A 16164-nucleotide genomic window follows, 5' to 3' on the forward strand; every position below is an offset into this window, starting at 1 on the left:
TTAGCAAGTCATCCGGCCACCGTAACATGGTTCATGCATAAGCGTGGAAGTTCTTAACCATCCACTTTCGTTCAAAGCCTTCTCTTTGAACACTCGGGAACTACTTCCCTAACCTTGACAGCCTTGCCTCATGGCAAGCTTCAAGACCACGCTTCTACTGCGCCACTCTGATTTCGCGCGTTCTATGAACCATTTACACTTGGCCTTTCTAGGTACTAAGCTACCTAGAATCATCTTTGGGAACCTTGAAGGAACTCTGTCCCTTAGCTTGCTAAGGCCTCCCTTTTTGCAAGCTTTCCAATTGCCACATAGTCTAACATGGATAATTCCATATTTTAGACTCTCTATGGCATCACGGTTGCTAGCGGCAACACCCTCGAGCCCCCACTTGATTCTCCACTCCCAGCTGGCATAACCAACCTTGGTTATGCCCTTCGATTTCTATGGTTCAATTCCATCCCAATACTACTTGCCTTTTGGCCCCATATGTTTCCTTTGGTTATTCTCCTCCAGACCAGGAGGATAGCTTTGCACTTTCTATCATGCCTTAGCAAGTATTCTTAAGGATGAACCTACCCAATAGCCCAAGGAGTGGTTCTTCAATCCGGGTATGCTCACCTTATAATCCCACACACTGGGATTACATTGTTGCTTATGGGCCTTTACATGCCCATCACTAGCCTTGCCAAAATTCCATTCTTGGCTTTGTCCAACTCAGGTAAACAGTTCTCTCCTGTCTCCGCAACCTTGGACATTTGGATAGCACCTTCTATCCATCATTTGCTAGAGACTTAGTCCCTTGGGCTTTATCCATTGCCCTCGCGACATCAAACACCACCTTCTGGCGTTCTAGAGTGTTCGGGTGTCCCAATGATGGCTTTCTTGACAATGAGTATTTCCTTTTATGACATTGACTTACTATATCGCAACACAAGCAACTTATCCCCCGTAAGGGTGTATCCGACTTCCCTATGCTATTAAGAAGTCTTGGGTAGCTACCTTCTACCCGTTCAACCAGTTATTTTGCACCTCTTGCTTAATTGTCTCATAGTTGTCAAGTCCTACAACTCATTGTTTGGTGCTTTCACACCTCCATCATTATCTGGGTCACCACACTCCAACTGCATGCTCTGCAGATTAGGCTATGCCATTCCCATTTCCATTGGGATTCCTTTGGCAAGGGGTTCTCATGAACCCACCAACATAGCCTCAAGGTATCACACCTTGGCACATTTGGTGTCTCCACACCATCGGCTCCACGAGCCTACCTCTATGACACTTCCCCTTCGTGTTTATGTCTTTGCCAAGACCAACACCGCTCTTTCTCATGCCAACCATCCGTTAGCACTGCACCATAGAGGTCACACACAACTTTGTGTCAAAGTTGTTTTCTTCTGAGAACACCTTTCCCATAACTTTAGCATGGCACATTTTGCCATCGATGAGATACCCTCTGTTCTCATCCTTGGATCCTATGATCCCCCCCCATCCTTTGTGGGGTACAACACACCTCAGTCCAAATGCTTCCATTAGTCCTTTTAGGACCATTCCTTGACTCTACTTGAGTCATCAGCAGTTTTGGACTTGGTTAATTCACAGACCCTTAAGGTCCTACTTGTGAGGCACTAGCTCACTGGAATACACTTCTTGCATTCCTGTCCTACTCAAAAGGACTATTTTCACAAGTGTTACTCCGACACTTGATTTTGTTCTCTGGGGGCAACTTTTGCCCCTTAGGACTACTTGTCCATGCGATGAGAATACCACTCATCTCTAAGTACACCCCCCAACTCCTTGGGTTGTTCCAGCATTTATTAAAGGTAGCCCCGGCTACCATTTCAAGGACTTGAGTGTAAGCAACCAAAGGGAACGACTCGAGAGACGATCCATAAGGGTTCAAATATAGAGGGAAAGGGCCCATGAACAAGAGTGCACCCCCTTTTCCAATCAGTTAAGGGTCTTGGGATAGTTGGAGTTAAGCGTCCTTGGGTTTGAATAGTACTGGGCTGGGTGACCTCCCGGGAAGTCCAAATTCAGGAGCTTACATTTGGTATCAGAGGGGTCTCGGGTCCGACTCTGTTGGTTGTTGATTGACATCTGGCTGGTCCAGTTTGCTCCCGCTGGGCTCGACCCAAAGGGTAGGGTGTTAAGAGAGCGAGGCTCTCGGGAGAGCTGCGGCTCTCAGCTTCCGTTCACGAGGGCGTGAACTTGCAGGGAAGCGTGGTGGATTGTAAGCAACCAAAGGGAACGACTCGAGAGACGATCCATAAGGGTTCAAATATAGAGGGAAAGGGCCCATGAACAAGAGTGCACCCCCTTTTCCAATCAGTTAAGGGTCTTGGGATAGTTGGAGTTAAGCGTCCTTGGGTTTGAATAGTACTGGGCTGGGTGACCTCCCGGGAAGTCCAAATTCAGGAGCTTACATTGAGTCCTCTTCCGTATTTGACCTCCCACGGTCATTACCTCTGGTCTCACATTCATGAGCACCAACTTCAACTATATGAGGATAATCTTGTGACTCCTTTATTGTTTTGGAGTCTCTATCTTTCCCGTGATCCCAACTTTAGTTGTTTACCACAACAACCTTAGCCAATTTGCTGAGACAAATGCTCATCCGGATCACATCCTCAACTCAATGAGGAAAACCTTGCACTATTCCCAAGATCCCAAAGTCGTTCCATTATTGGCCCTTTTCTATCCACCACCTCGTCTACAAGTTCACACATGAACTGTAATGGAGAGCCATGTCTTCCCGACTTGCTATTCCTCAAGGATAGGCCCACTCCTCGGACCTTCCGATGCCAACACTAGTGGTGATATACTTGAGCACCAATAAAAGTCGGACTAAGGAACAGCTCCGATACCAAATTGTAGGCGACTAAATTTTCCATTCTACTTTAGTCACTTAACCACACCTCTGACCACTTGGAGGAGTCTCATTCACAACCTCCATAAGTCCAATCCAGGACTTTGGGACTTGCTAGCCCCGAGAATGGCATCCCTGCCACTCAACATTTGCACTTGGTCCAAGTGCTCCACGTGTCCGATCCCATGACCGACACTCAAAGGTACCACCGACATAGCAGCCCGTTACGCTAAGGCCATGCCCAATCACCTTTGCCACACAAGGTAGTCCAATACCACTTGCATCACCGTCTTGGCTCTCCAAGACTAGGCAAACCATCCGTGAGTGGTCATCTCAGATCCACTCCTTAGCATCCTTAGGATGCCCACCGACAAGGGGAATAGCCTTCCCCAATATCCCTCTGTCAGTCCCCACTAAGTCCCTTTCTGCCCCTGGCCGTGTTTGCCAACACTGCCACTGGATCGAGGCCCACAGGCCCGACCACTAAGTCCCACGGTCCTCTGGGACTTCCTCACCACACGACTGTGTCCTTGGTCACTACCCCAGAGGACTGCTCCTCTTCCTTTCCACAGTCTGGGCCTTTAGGACAACATTTCGGAACACCGTGGCCTTACGCGAGCCACCTGGGTACTCTCCTCGCCTTCTGCCATTGGGTGCTCTAGCCATGGGCTTAGAGCGGGTTCCGTTGAGCCACACCAGGTATCCAAGTAGGTAGTGCCACCCACACTTGGACTGGGAGCATCGGCCAGTCGATCTCCCGGGGGAACTAGAGCCGGCTCTTGAACACTTCACCAAGCTACCCCGCTTGTCGGTTTGTGTTCACTCTAGTCTTGGACTTCCCAGTGGGCAGCTCATCACCCAACACTGGGTCCGGCCTTCCTGGGCCAAACTGGCCTTTCCTGGCCAAACTGGCTCCACTGCAGTCCTCCCCCTACTATACTTTTGGAGCTCACCAAACCCCCCAGGGTCTGGGAGACGAACGCTTTGGGCTTTCACCCTCTCAGACTCGAACTCGGACTCGGACTCGGACTTAGACTCGGACTCGGACTCGGACTCGGACTCGGACTCGGGCTCGATCTCGATCTCGGCCTCGGCCTCGGTCTCGTTCTCGGTCCCGATCTCGGTCTCGGTCTCGGTCTCGGTCTCGGTCCCGGTCTCGGTCTCGACTTCGGACTCCATCTCGGACTCCATCTCGGGTCCATCTCGGACTCCATCTCGGGTCCATCTCGGACTCCATTTCGGGTCCATCTCGGACTCCATCTCGGGTCCGTCTCGGACTCCATCTCGGACTCCATTTCGGGTCCATCTCGGGTCCACCTCGGACTCCATCTCGAAATCCATCTCGGACTCCATTTCGGGTCCACCTCGGACTCCATCTCGAAATCCATCTCGGACTCCATTTCGGGTCCATCTCTGGTCCACCTCGGACTCCACTTCGGACTTCCAATCGGGTCCATCTCGGACTCCACTTCGGACTCCAACTCGGGTCCATCTCGGACTCCACTTCGGACTCCAACTCGGGTCCATCTCGGACTCCACTTCGGACTCCAACTCGAGTCCATCTCGGACTCCACTTTGGACTCCAACTCGAGTCCATCTCGGACACTTCCACGTGTCATGTGTTGGTCCTTTTGGGTCCCTTTTTGGAGCCTCGCTTTTTGCTCGCTTCGTGCTCGTTCCTCGAGCACTTCGTTGGGAGTTCCACTCCCGCTCTTGACTTTTCAAGTCGGAGCTTTTGGTCCAAACGTGTTACGCTCGTTTGGCTCTCGCTTCAGCCACTACCACGTGGCACCCTTTCCGGCTCCACTTTGGGGCCTAGGGATTTTGTGTCTCACACCTACTTCAAAGATGTACCGGAGAACATAACAATTGGAGGTTGAAATCCCTTTCCAAACCACACATCTTTAACACCACTATACTCTAGCGAGACATGCTTAATACTCCACTTTATCTTCGGATTCACCTTTACCAACCATGGCATCCCAAGAATGAGATCCACACGATAGATATCCATGAGATAAAAAGTCTTCATAAGTGTGGTTTTGTCAACTAACACTTCTAGCTCTTCTACAAAAGCATCGAAATGCTGAGCAAAGGTAACTGGACCTTCCACTGTGTATGGAGGAACTCTGTGTATGACTAGGCCATGCTCCGCAATGAACTTTGCCGAAACAAAATTATCATCGCTCCCACTATCCAGTAAAAGTCACATTGGACCGCCACGGAACATGCCCTTCAACATTAAAGTTGATTCACAAGTATCCTCAAGCTCCATCTTGTTGCACACATAGTTGAGTTGACGAGCAACAATTGAAAGCCTCTTCCTTCACTGCAAGGTTGGAATGGTCTTCCCCGTCATCTTCATGCTGCAAAATTTGCAACTTTTTAATATTTAATTTACCGTCAGTAGAAGATTGGCCATTCTCTTTGCTCTGCTGCTTGTTCTTCAGCTATGGACAATCAGCTTTGTAGTGTCCAAGCTTGCCACAATGATAACAACCTTGTTTATAATTCTTCACAAAGAACTTCTGCTTCTTTGACCCTTTTGCATCTGACTTTAACTTGTGGTGCTTGTTCCCATCCTTGTATCCATGGTGATCATCACAACAATTCTCGACAGAAGGATTCTGCGAATGCTTGCAAGATTTGTACTTGTCATTGTCAATGAGCTGCATCAAAGAGCTCCTCTAAACTCTTTGTAGGATGAGAACGACGTAAGTGTTGCTGCATGTTCTCACTATGAAGGCCATCAATGAAGTAGGACTTGTTTTAATCTGGATCCTTCATTGGAACACGGCTAATCAAGCAAGTAAGCTTTTCAATATAGTCCCCAAGCATCATTTTCCCTTGCTGAAAATGTCAAAGTTCTATATAAGCATTTTCCACATCATAGTGAAGGAGAAAATGTAAATGGAAAGCAGCCTCATATTCATCCATGGTAGATATTGGTGGTTTCTTATCTGCAACACGAGACTCCTCAAGGCAATTCCACCACTACAAACCCGCATCATGCAAAACCATTGAAATAGCCACTAAAGCCTCTACATTTGGAGTTCCCTTAGCAGCCAAGAACTTCTTCATATTAACGAGATACTCGTCCACGCCACCATCACCAGAAAAGATTAGAATCTTGAGTGGATCTACCAAAAAAGGCTTACTTGGAGCGCTACCACATATACCCTTGAGTGCCTCAACATGTTCATGCATGGTATCTATCATGCCATGCATCTCATCTTACATTTTTTGCTGATTTCGATTAAGGGCTCGTAGCTCATGAACAACATCTTGAATGATTTAAATCTCCACAACTCCGTTGGCACCATCATTGGCACCATCATTGACAATAGGATTTCAACGTTCAGCTTCGTCGGCCATTGCAATCAACTCCTCTGATACCAATGTTATGATATAGTGCAAAAAGACAAAAATTTAGTCACTCTAGACTATGTTATGCCACCTCTTAAAATTCCTCACCACCCAACCACCCCTAAGCTACCTCAAAACCTCCATTGTGAGCTTTAAGGTAGGTTAAGACCCTTACCTTAACATGCCTTAAAATACCCTTGAGCCTCCCTTTGACCGATGTTGACCACGTGGTCAAAGTTGGCGCCTAATAGGTTTCCCCTATATGCTATGTGCAGAGGAAGGAGGACAGGAATTTATTGAGATTGGAAGACAATTGTATCTCTTGTAAGTCATATAATCTTATAATAAACACAACACATATTCCTTTTTCTTTTCTAATAGATTGAGGGTTTCCTCCAAGATTTGCTCAATAGAGAGGTTTCTTCTCAACTTACAAAGCCCAAATTTGGCTTAGTGAAGGATCACACCTGAAGGTGTTAACTACTCCCAATCCTCCCCTATTTCACCCATTGGTTCACTCGGTGTGCAAAAACCAAGCCTAAGCTCATAGCCAAAGCTAAAGATGAAGAAAAAGAAGGCTATATCATAGCTAAGGATGATATCGAGGCTTGAGTAGAGTAATGCCATACTTATTGAGCTTCAAGAGGTTATTTGTTTGGAAAGCGATGCTTTCAAACAAGTAATAGACTATCTTTTGAAGAAATTTATCAGTATGTCATTAAGCACAAATGGTAAGTGATGGCAATTACAAGATGCCCACCAAAGAATATAGAAAATATTTTATATATTCAAAACTTCTATGTTTGATAATTTCATACTTTCAGAACTATATTCATTTGATTGCTTCAAAACTCAATGTTACATATTATTATATGAGATGGGGTTCATGAATGACTCTAAAAGCTACTTCTGTAACCATTCTTTACTAGAATATGATTTTGGAATGAAAATTACTTGCCCAAATGTTGCTGATATTGAAAATGAAGTTGGTTTTTCAAATAAGTCATCTCTTTAGATATGAGTGATCTCCTTAGGCCAGAACCCTAGTGAATCTATTGTAAAATTATGTAACTTGGATTGTCATTCTTCATTGAATTCTGTAAAGTGGACAAAAAGTGGATTAGACAAATAAGGTTCATAAACGGCTAAAGCCATACCTTACACAATCTCTACAAACCACTATTGCAAATCCTCTCAAAGGCCTTTGAAGTGTAAAATTGCCACTATATCCTTTGTTCAAATTATAACTCACACTGTGGATATCTATAGTAAAAAGTTGGTGCCAATGCTTGACAGTACTTTGAAAAGTACTCCACTTTTCTGAGAACAGTAATGTGCTTCCATCCTCATCGAGTGTTGGAAACCTACTCACAAGGCATCCTTGACCAGCTGCAACTTCAAGAAAAGTGTGTAATAGACCATAATTGCCATATACTCCTCTATAATATTATTATAATTGCTATTGAGGTCCTCTAGAGCCATCTCCAAAACTGGTGGAGATGAATAATTGCTAGGTCTCTAATATCTCCTTCCTTGCTTCTTTCTTTTTATTTGTTGTCTGGAGACCTATGGTGACTCACAACATATTCCCTTCATCCCAAATCTAAGGGGCACATAACTTCAAGTCTATCTTGAAAAGCCCATCTTTTGATAGTCTTTTGTCACAGTATAAGCTCCTAAATTTAGACTTTCTGAGATATCACCTATCCCAGTACTATTCAAATCCAAGGACACTTAATCCTAAATATCCTAATACCCTTAACCAATTATAAAAGAGGTATTTATGATAAACTAGATGTAAGCAACCAAAGAGAACGACTTGAGAGACGATCCATGAGGTTCAAATATAAAGGAAAAGGGCCCATGAATAAAAGTGCACCCACTTTTCCAATTGGTTAAGGATCTTAGGATATTTGGGGTTAAGCATTCTTGGGTTTGAATAGTACTGGGCTAGATGACCTTCTAGGAAGTCCAAACTTAGGAGCTTACATTTGGTATTAGAGCGGTCTCAAATCATTTGGTATCGTTGGTGACCTCCTAGGAAGTTTAAACTCAGGAGCTTACACTAGACTCAATTTCAACACTAAACTCAATTTCAACATGTGATATGATTCCCCTAACCAACTAACAAAGTTGAACCTAAGCCCTCTCTAATACCAAATATAAGTTCCTGAATTTAGACTTTTTAGGAGGTCATCCACTCTAGTATTATTCAAACCCAATGATACTTAATTGTAGTGCACGTGGTTTTCACCTTTTATCCTATGTTCATTTTCATGATAAAGTAACAACCTCCTCCTCCGTTGACTCCAGAGAAGCAATTGGTGTAATTGCTTAATGCTATGTGGATGTAGTTGAATAATCAAACTCAATTAATAATGGTATTCATAGCACGTGGTACAACTCCTCTTTCTCTTATTGTTAATCCTTTATTCAGCTGGAGTCAAGGACTCTCACTACTCATTTGACTCATTATTTCCTAAAAGAATGTTTATATCAAGACTTTCCACTGCAATAAATATTAGTATAGTGGGATTTTTATAGCCATTAGATTGGTTTTAATTCAGACCACTCGCTTTTGTATATAAGCGAGGAATCGTAAAGATGATATGTATCATTGGTTTAATCACTTTACAATAATTGTTACTTTTCATTCTTGAGATGATGCTCATGACCCTACGTGCATGTGGAGACCATCTCAGAAAATATTGGAGGATGCCACCTAGACAAAGCCAAGTTGTACATATTTGTTGACAAGAGCATTTTGTGGACATATCAAAAGGCTGTCTAGGGCTCTGACTCACAGTTTTGGGGTACGGCTATTCAAGATAGAGATGGATTCTTTTGTTGAGAATCAAACATTTGAAATGTTTGATGCTCCAAGTGGGTGCAAGCTTATAGACTTTAAATGGGTGTTTCAACAGACTCATGATCACATGATGGATCAGTATCATTACAGGGTTTATCTCATCTGAAAGGCATTTACGCAAGTGAAAGGTGTCAACTATGACAAGACATTCTCTCTGGTCATGAAGATGACTACATACAAACCATCCTTACCACTGCAAATGCCAAGGATTGAAGAGTTCACCAAATGAATGTTAAAATTACTTTTCTCCACGGTGAGGTAGCTGTTCATACATATCCTTATGGGTTTTCCTAGTCATGCAGATCATGACAAGGTCTAGAAGCTTGTATAGATTGAAACAATTATCCCATGTTTGGTATCACAAATTTGATAAAGCACTGCAGTAACAAGGGTTTCACCATGTTGCAGTTAACTCCAATGAGGGAGAAAGGGATGACATGCTCATTGTTGCTCTTTACGTCAATATGATCACTAAGGGAGATGAAGCAATCATATGATTGAAGGCCACACTAACCAACACTTTTCATATGAAAGATCTTGGTGAGTGCAAACCTTTTTGGTCATCCAAATTGAGTGGTACCCCAAGAATGCCACCATGAAGTTCCACTAAAGTTATTATGTAAAGCGTCTTCCACAGCGTTTTGGCATGGGGTAATGCCACCCCGTGAGGATGCCCATGGTCACTAGCATTTTGACCCCAAGGAATGCAAGGGAGGAACTTAGCAAGGAAGTTCCTCATCAGCTGTTTGATGGCACTTGTGATGAAGCCAGACATTTGTTACGCAACTATTGCATTGAGCCAGTTCAATGCAAAACCATGCACCAACCATTGGAAGACCACAAAGCACAGTCTGCAATACCTCAAAGGGACGATGAATTATAATTTAGTTATTTGACGACTGACTTGGAGGCTATACAAATGCAAGTTGGGCAACAAACAAAGGCTGTTGATCCACAACAAGTTTTAGCTTGCAACTTTGCGGGGCTGCATACTGGAGGACCTTGGGCATCCACAGTGAGGCCCAATCATTGGAAGGTGTGACAATCAAAGCAAAATAGCAATGACATGGAACCTGTTCTTCCACGGTCACAAGACATTCTTATGCAGTTCCACTACATGTGAGAACATGTCGAAGCCGATACAATGTGCAAGGCCTGGACTCGGCTGATGCGCAACGATCCATGCTTCAAGCGGCTGGTGGGGACACTGCTGCCACAGACGCTCCTTCTGCTGTGAACAAGAAAACGGGGAGACCGCAAATGCGCTCTACAGGTGTTGACGATATGGCAGCGAGTAGCAACGCCAATGGGTGCACACTTGGTATATGAAATTACATGCTGGAAGTCGGAGGCCAAATTGGGGTGCTTGTGAGGCACGACTCCAGACTGTTGGTGCTGGATAGGGAGAGGTGAATGTGGAAGGAAGTGTCATCCTAAGGAGCCTTTTTCGACCATAGGGAGTGTTGCACAGTGGGCAGTCTAACATTCGTGGTGTGGGTGAGAAGGATCCTAGTCTTTGATTCTCAAAGCCTGGTATGGGCATGGCATGAGATGGAAAATGAGGCTGATTATAGTGAACAAGCTCCAGAGTGTGGAGCTTGACTTCAAGAAGATGAACCAAGTTTGTGCCAGCAGGTATCACAATGCCTACTGGATTCATGAGACTGATGGATGCTTCTCAGGTACGCTGATGAATGCTTACATGCTTTTTGTTTTCAGGGTTGATTGTGAGCAGTGGAGCGGAGCAATGTTTTTGTTTTTGCTAGCTGACTGTTGGTTAATGCAAGGGGGTGTTTGAAGGAGGTGAAACTGAGCTAGGCTGGTTCACCAGGCCTTTGCAATTCTGAAGAGTACAAGAAAACTAGTACGTTCTCCATTTTTGTCGGTGACAAGCCTTTGTTTGAATGTCTACAGAGAAGAGCTAATAACCTTTTCCAGCTTGAGGTGATCTAATCTGAAAATTAGCATTCAAGAGAGAGCACTATGTCAAAAGTTAGAGCGTGAGGTTCATTTGATTGTATCATAAAATATTATCATTACCAAAACATTTATGTTTTTAGAATTTGATTAGCCATTAAGTATAGAAGTTGCTATGTTTTTTAAAAAAAAAATTCATCAATTGTATTTTCAGGTTTACCTAGAAAAAATTTCTTTGTTTCTGTCATATTAGAAAAGATAAGAGAATCAAGGCCATACAACATGACAACATGATACATTGTGACACTTAGTGTTATTTCTATTCCATTTTGTTTTTCGTGCTGAGTTTGAGGTTAGAGGCTAGAGCTATATATATATATATATATATATCTCCTATGTAAAAGCGATCACCACATACATTTCTTTCTCTTGTTTTATGGCAATGTAATTTATGGCTATAAATTTCAAAGGTTATGTTTTCTCCAATTTAGCTTAAAATTATTATAACATCTATAAAATACTGTTTAAAACTTTAGAGTTTTATTCTATAATAAAACACAATTTAGAAGCTCTAATTTTCATCCAAAATTAAAACTCTTCGAAATCGCGGCGCGCCAACTTAATGTATTGTCATGTAAAGATTTTAAGATTCACTGTCTTTGTAATGCTTCAAGTTTTTAATACTACAGCAATAACCATGACAAACACAAAGAGTATCTTGATCTGCTGAATGAGATGATCTCAGCATGCTAGTGATCTTGATCACTAAATTAGAGCTATTGGAACTTGGTTCTTGAGCAAGACTAATTGATTTTGCCTGCATAATATATAGTTAATTTTGTCAATTATATTCTAGTTATTTACTCCCGGCCATTTTACCTTATTGTTTTGATCGATCTTCTAATTCTATAGTTTAAACAATCTAGGAAGGAAAACTTACGTGCTTGTTGATGAAAACCGGGCTCTTAATCTCGGGATCTATTCCAACGACACGATCAGCTTCCAGAGCTACAGCGATATACTCCAGGTACAAGTTTTTGGAGAGGATGGTGACAGAGATTTGAAACATATGATTGCCTAGATTGGAGTGTTCCCAATAAACAATATCTAGCGATGGATGAAAGGAGTTTAGAGATGGCTAATACGATCAAAGTTTTCTGGCTAGGAACTATATTCATTGATAGTTCCATCGCATGAGCACAGCTTCTTGTACATTGTTCTATTTCAGTTTTTGATACTCAGTTACAACCTTGTTTACTCCCTGTAGTGAACAGTAAAAAAAGGAACAAGGATGCCGTGAGCAAGATTTACTTTCAAAAGCGATGATCACAAATCAAGAGCTGAAGCTTCGCTGTTAAAATTATCGTCATTTGTAGTGTTCTTTGAATAGATGACATTTTCAAGAGAATCCCACCTTTTTTTCCTATTCCAAGTCTTTTTCTCTCTTGTCCATTTGAGGCTTGGCTTTCTCAGAGCCACATAATCCATCTAATCATATCAAAGGCCTGATACTAGAAATCCGATTAGTTTGCAATGAATTTTTATACTTCCTGTTTTATATTTTTTTAGTTAAACTTTGTCGTTTAAAAAGTTCTAGGGTTTATGCCTTAAACCCTAGGCAGAGAAACATGGCACGGGTGTGGCGCGTCGCGATTTCTCGGCCTCGATCGCCTGGTAGGCAGCTCCATCGATCCAGCATTTCTCATTCTTGGTATAGGTCTGGGCGGCACAAGCTACTGCACGCTCTCCCAAGCCATGGTCGAAGCAGTGCAAGAACAAGGGCAGGACGATGCTGGCGATGAAGACTACAGGAGGGATGTGGAGCAGACTGCGCTGGATTTCGTGCTCGCCGAGGGCTGCTTTGGCCTCATTCCATTGCCATCGCAGGGCCAGGGGAGGCGGCTGGACAGGATCTTGGAGCTGTGCCGGGGCCCGAATGGGAGGTACGAGAATCTCATAGACATTGTCTCGGATAAGAACACATTGCTTGCTGCTTACCAGAGGCTCAAGGTCAGGCCGGGTCTCAAGATTCCACAGCTTGGATCGGGCGAGCTGCCTCTAAACTGGCTGAGATTGACGCGCGAGAGTCTCCTCGCCGGGGCCTATGAGTTTCAACACTACCACGCCAGGAACGTGTTTAGAAAGTTTGGAGCTCGTGCTACTCAGCACACTCTCGCCGACCGCTACACCTTTCTCCTCGTAAACCTCTGGGCTATGCGGACCAAGCGAGCGGAGATCTTCTCGGGCAACTGCGAGTTCTACTGGAAGAAAGGCAGGCGGGATCCCTTGAGGAGCTTCAACTTGGATTTCTTCCTGGACTACGGCCTTCACAGCAAGTATAAGCATCCACTCTCCAGTCCATTTCCGCCGGTGGGGGACTTGATCGTCCAAGAGGCCATGCAGATGGCTCTGGAGAAGATCTACGAGCCTTTGCTCTCCCCAAAAGCTCACGGGTATCGTCCCAACAGAGGGTGCCACACTTTGTTGGAGGACGTAAGGAGTAACCGGTGGCTGGGAGTTTGCTGGCTGCTCGAGTTTAACTTCGACAACATCTACGCCAAGATAGACACGGATTTGCTAGCCTCGATGCTTGAGCAAGAGATCGAAGACAAAGGTTTCGTGGAGCTAATACTCAAGCTGTTCGACGTGAAGGCCACCGTTGCCGAGGACGTCAAGTACTCGCCGAAGACCCTGGCCAAGAACCCGCAGTTGGCGAAGAATAAGTACGAGCACGAAGAGCTTGGAGTCCGGAGATCCGTTTTAGCACCGCTACTCTGTCACGTCTACCTGCGATCGCTGGACGACGAGATCTCTCGGATGATTCTGGAGCAGGAGAGGGTGCCAACAGACCGTGGACGACGGACGATTTTCAACGTCCGCTCCAATCCAGTCCCAGCCAGCAAGGAGCTTCCCATCAACTTGCAGTACGTGCGCTACCTGGACGAGTTTGTGGTGGGAGTCGGGGCCTCAAGGGCCATTGCCGAGAGAATACAGGCTCTGATACTAAAGTTCATGAAAACGGAGCTTCATCTGGAGCCAGACTACGCTTCGTACGTGGACATAAGCTTCGGGTCGACGCTTTTCCTTGGGATGAGGATCACGGCTGCTGAGTCGACGTATGATCCCCGGACAGAAGCAAAAAGGCTGGAGAAACGCCGGAGGAGCAAGTTCCGGAACGTCAAGCTGAGAGAACTTCGTGAGCGGGTGTGGTCGGACAGGATGAAGAGATTGACGCTGCATGCCTGGATGCTGGGACTCCGAAAAGTAAGTCGGGAGCTCCCGGACCTCGAACAGTGCAAGAGCATGGTCCGTCTAAAATCCGAGAATATGGTCAGGGACTTCACCATTGCCAAGTTGAGGAGTGGAATGACAAGGCTGGCCGTGGAAGAGCTACTCAACACCGAGAACGCTGTGTTCTACAACATGTCTGCCCTTGGGATCCCGGAGGAGATAACCAAGGCTCATCAGCACTTGACGGACTTGCTCGAGAAGCACTACAGGAGCATCTTGAAGGAGAACCGAGATCCAAAGCCGGTCCTGCCGAAGAACAAGTCCAAGAGATTGGAGATGGTGCAGACGTATGGAGCTCTTCCAATTCGGCTCATTGCGCCGCTGGACACCATCATGGCCGAGCTGCGCTACATCGGAATGATCAAGCCCGACTCCATCCGCCCCGACGCTGTTTGCTCGTTTCTCAACGCTCCGGACGAGTCCATCGTCTCTTACTTCGCGGCGATCGCCTACGCGCTGCTCGTCTACTACCGCTGCTCCGACAATTACATCAAAGTGAAGCGTATCGTGGACTACCAAGTGCGATGGTCGGCGCTCATCACCTTGGCTGCCAAGCACGACTTCACCACCAGGAAATCCATTCTCGAGTTCAAGCGAGGGCCACAGATGGTGAAAGGCCAAGACGTTGTGGCGTCGCTGCCAAGCACCCCTGCCATCTCTCGGTTTGGAACGATGTTCTACGACAACATCCAGGAAACAATGCTTCAGCACATCATGTCAGGTACGTTATCTTGACTTTTGTTTCGTGTTTTGGTGATGAAACGCAGATAATTTTTGCAGGATCCCGGCGGCCTCGATCGCAGTGACCATTAAACAGCAAGCAAGGAGGTGTTCATCTCTTTTTTCAACTCTTCCACCCCGCTTTTTCGTGAACAACGCGGGAGGTTGATCATACTTTCTTGCTGAAACTACAAGGCAAGGTAGGACTTTGCTAAAGGTGATTGAAGTTACTAAAGATGCTCGACCTTGTTGTTCTGGTCAGGCTGGAAGCTTCAAGGCCAGAGTGGAAAATGCGAGGAATTTTAGTAGGCATGCCCAGAATCCCGTGTTTGACGTTCTCCCATTTTAAACAAGAACATACGTCCTTTGCTTCTTCTAGCAACTTCGAAAGCTCTCGATTATCAACCACGTTATTGTTTTACTCGGGGATATTGAAAATTATTCCCGGAGTGACAAACACGAACCTCTGCTGGCCATAGACAACCATACTATTAATCCGGGAGAGGTTATTTACCCTTTGCTATCGTTTTAAACAAGCTTAACTAAGATCGTGTGCCGGAAATGGACGCTCAGGATCGGTCCACCCCGCTAGAGTCCATCGCGGCTTTGGCTATGGAAGACGTCACTCTAGCGTTCTGGCAAGAAGCTCCATAACAAAGGGCTGCGTCCAATGCACTCTGATTCCTTCCCCTTGGATTTCTTTCCAAAATCTTCTTCTGCCACAATGCTATCATCTCTCCGTCGCGAATGAGGGCTTTTCCTCCATCTCCATCCTCGTGAGAGACACGAATCCCTCCAATCCAATCCCCAATTCGATCTCTCCCAGGATGAAGATGAACCGGCTCATCGAGAAGCTGGATGCGATTCGCGGGGGAGGCGGGCGGCGCTCGGGCAGCGACGAGGATTCGTCCATGGATCTCTTCAGATCTTCTTCCAAGCTCTGGCGCTTCTCCACCTCGTACAGGGAGAGCCTCTCGCCCATCCTCCCCGGCGGCGAGGCGGCGGCGTCCAATTCCTCGCTGGCGGTGCTGCAGCGCAGGGGAGATCACCGCCTCCTCTCGTGCGTCAAATTCGCCAGGAAGGCCAAGAGCAATCTGGTGACGCTCCTGGTGGGCAAGGAGGACGAGGAGCGGCA

The 16164-nt window shown here is 45.5% G+C and overlaps 1 protein-coding gene across 1 annotated transcript; it reads left to right on the top strand.

The window, feature by feature from the left end:
- The first annotated feature begins 12655 nt into the window (after nt 1-12655).
- On the top strand, nt 12656-15407 carry LOC112344431. Its single transcript, XM_024669174.1, has 4 exons — nt 12656-12692; nt 12736-15030; nt 15090-15229; nt 15292-15407. The coding sequence occupies exons 2-3, from the start codon at nt 12774-12776 to the stop codon at nt 15113-15115; spliced, it is 2283 nt and encodes a 760-aa protein (XP_024524942.1). The 5' UTR covers nt 12656-12692; nt 12736-12773; the 3' UTR covers nt 15116-15229; nt 15292-15407.
- Nucleotides 15408-16164: the final 757 nt, after the last annotated feature.

Source organism: Selaginella moellendorffii, unplaced genomic scaffold (genome assembly GCF_000143415.4).
Source record: "Selaginella moellendorffii unplaced genomic scaffold, v1.0 SELMOscaffold_4, whole genome shotgun sequence".
In the NCBI taxonomy this organism is placed as follows: domain Eukaryota; kingdom Viridiplantae; phylum Streptophyta; class Lycopodiopsida; order Selaginellales; family Selaginellaceae; genus Selaginella; species Selaginella moellendorffii.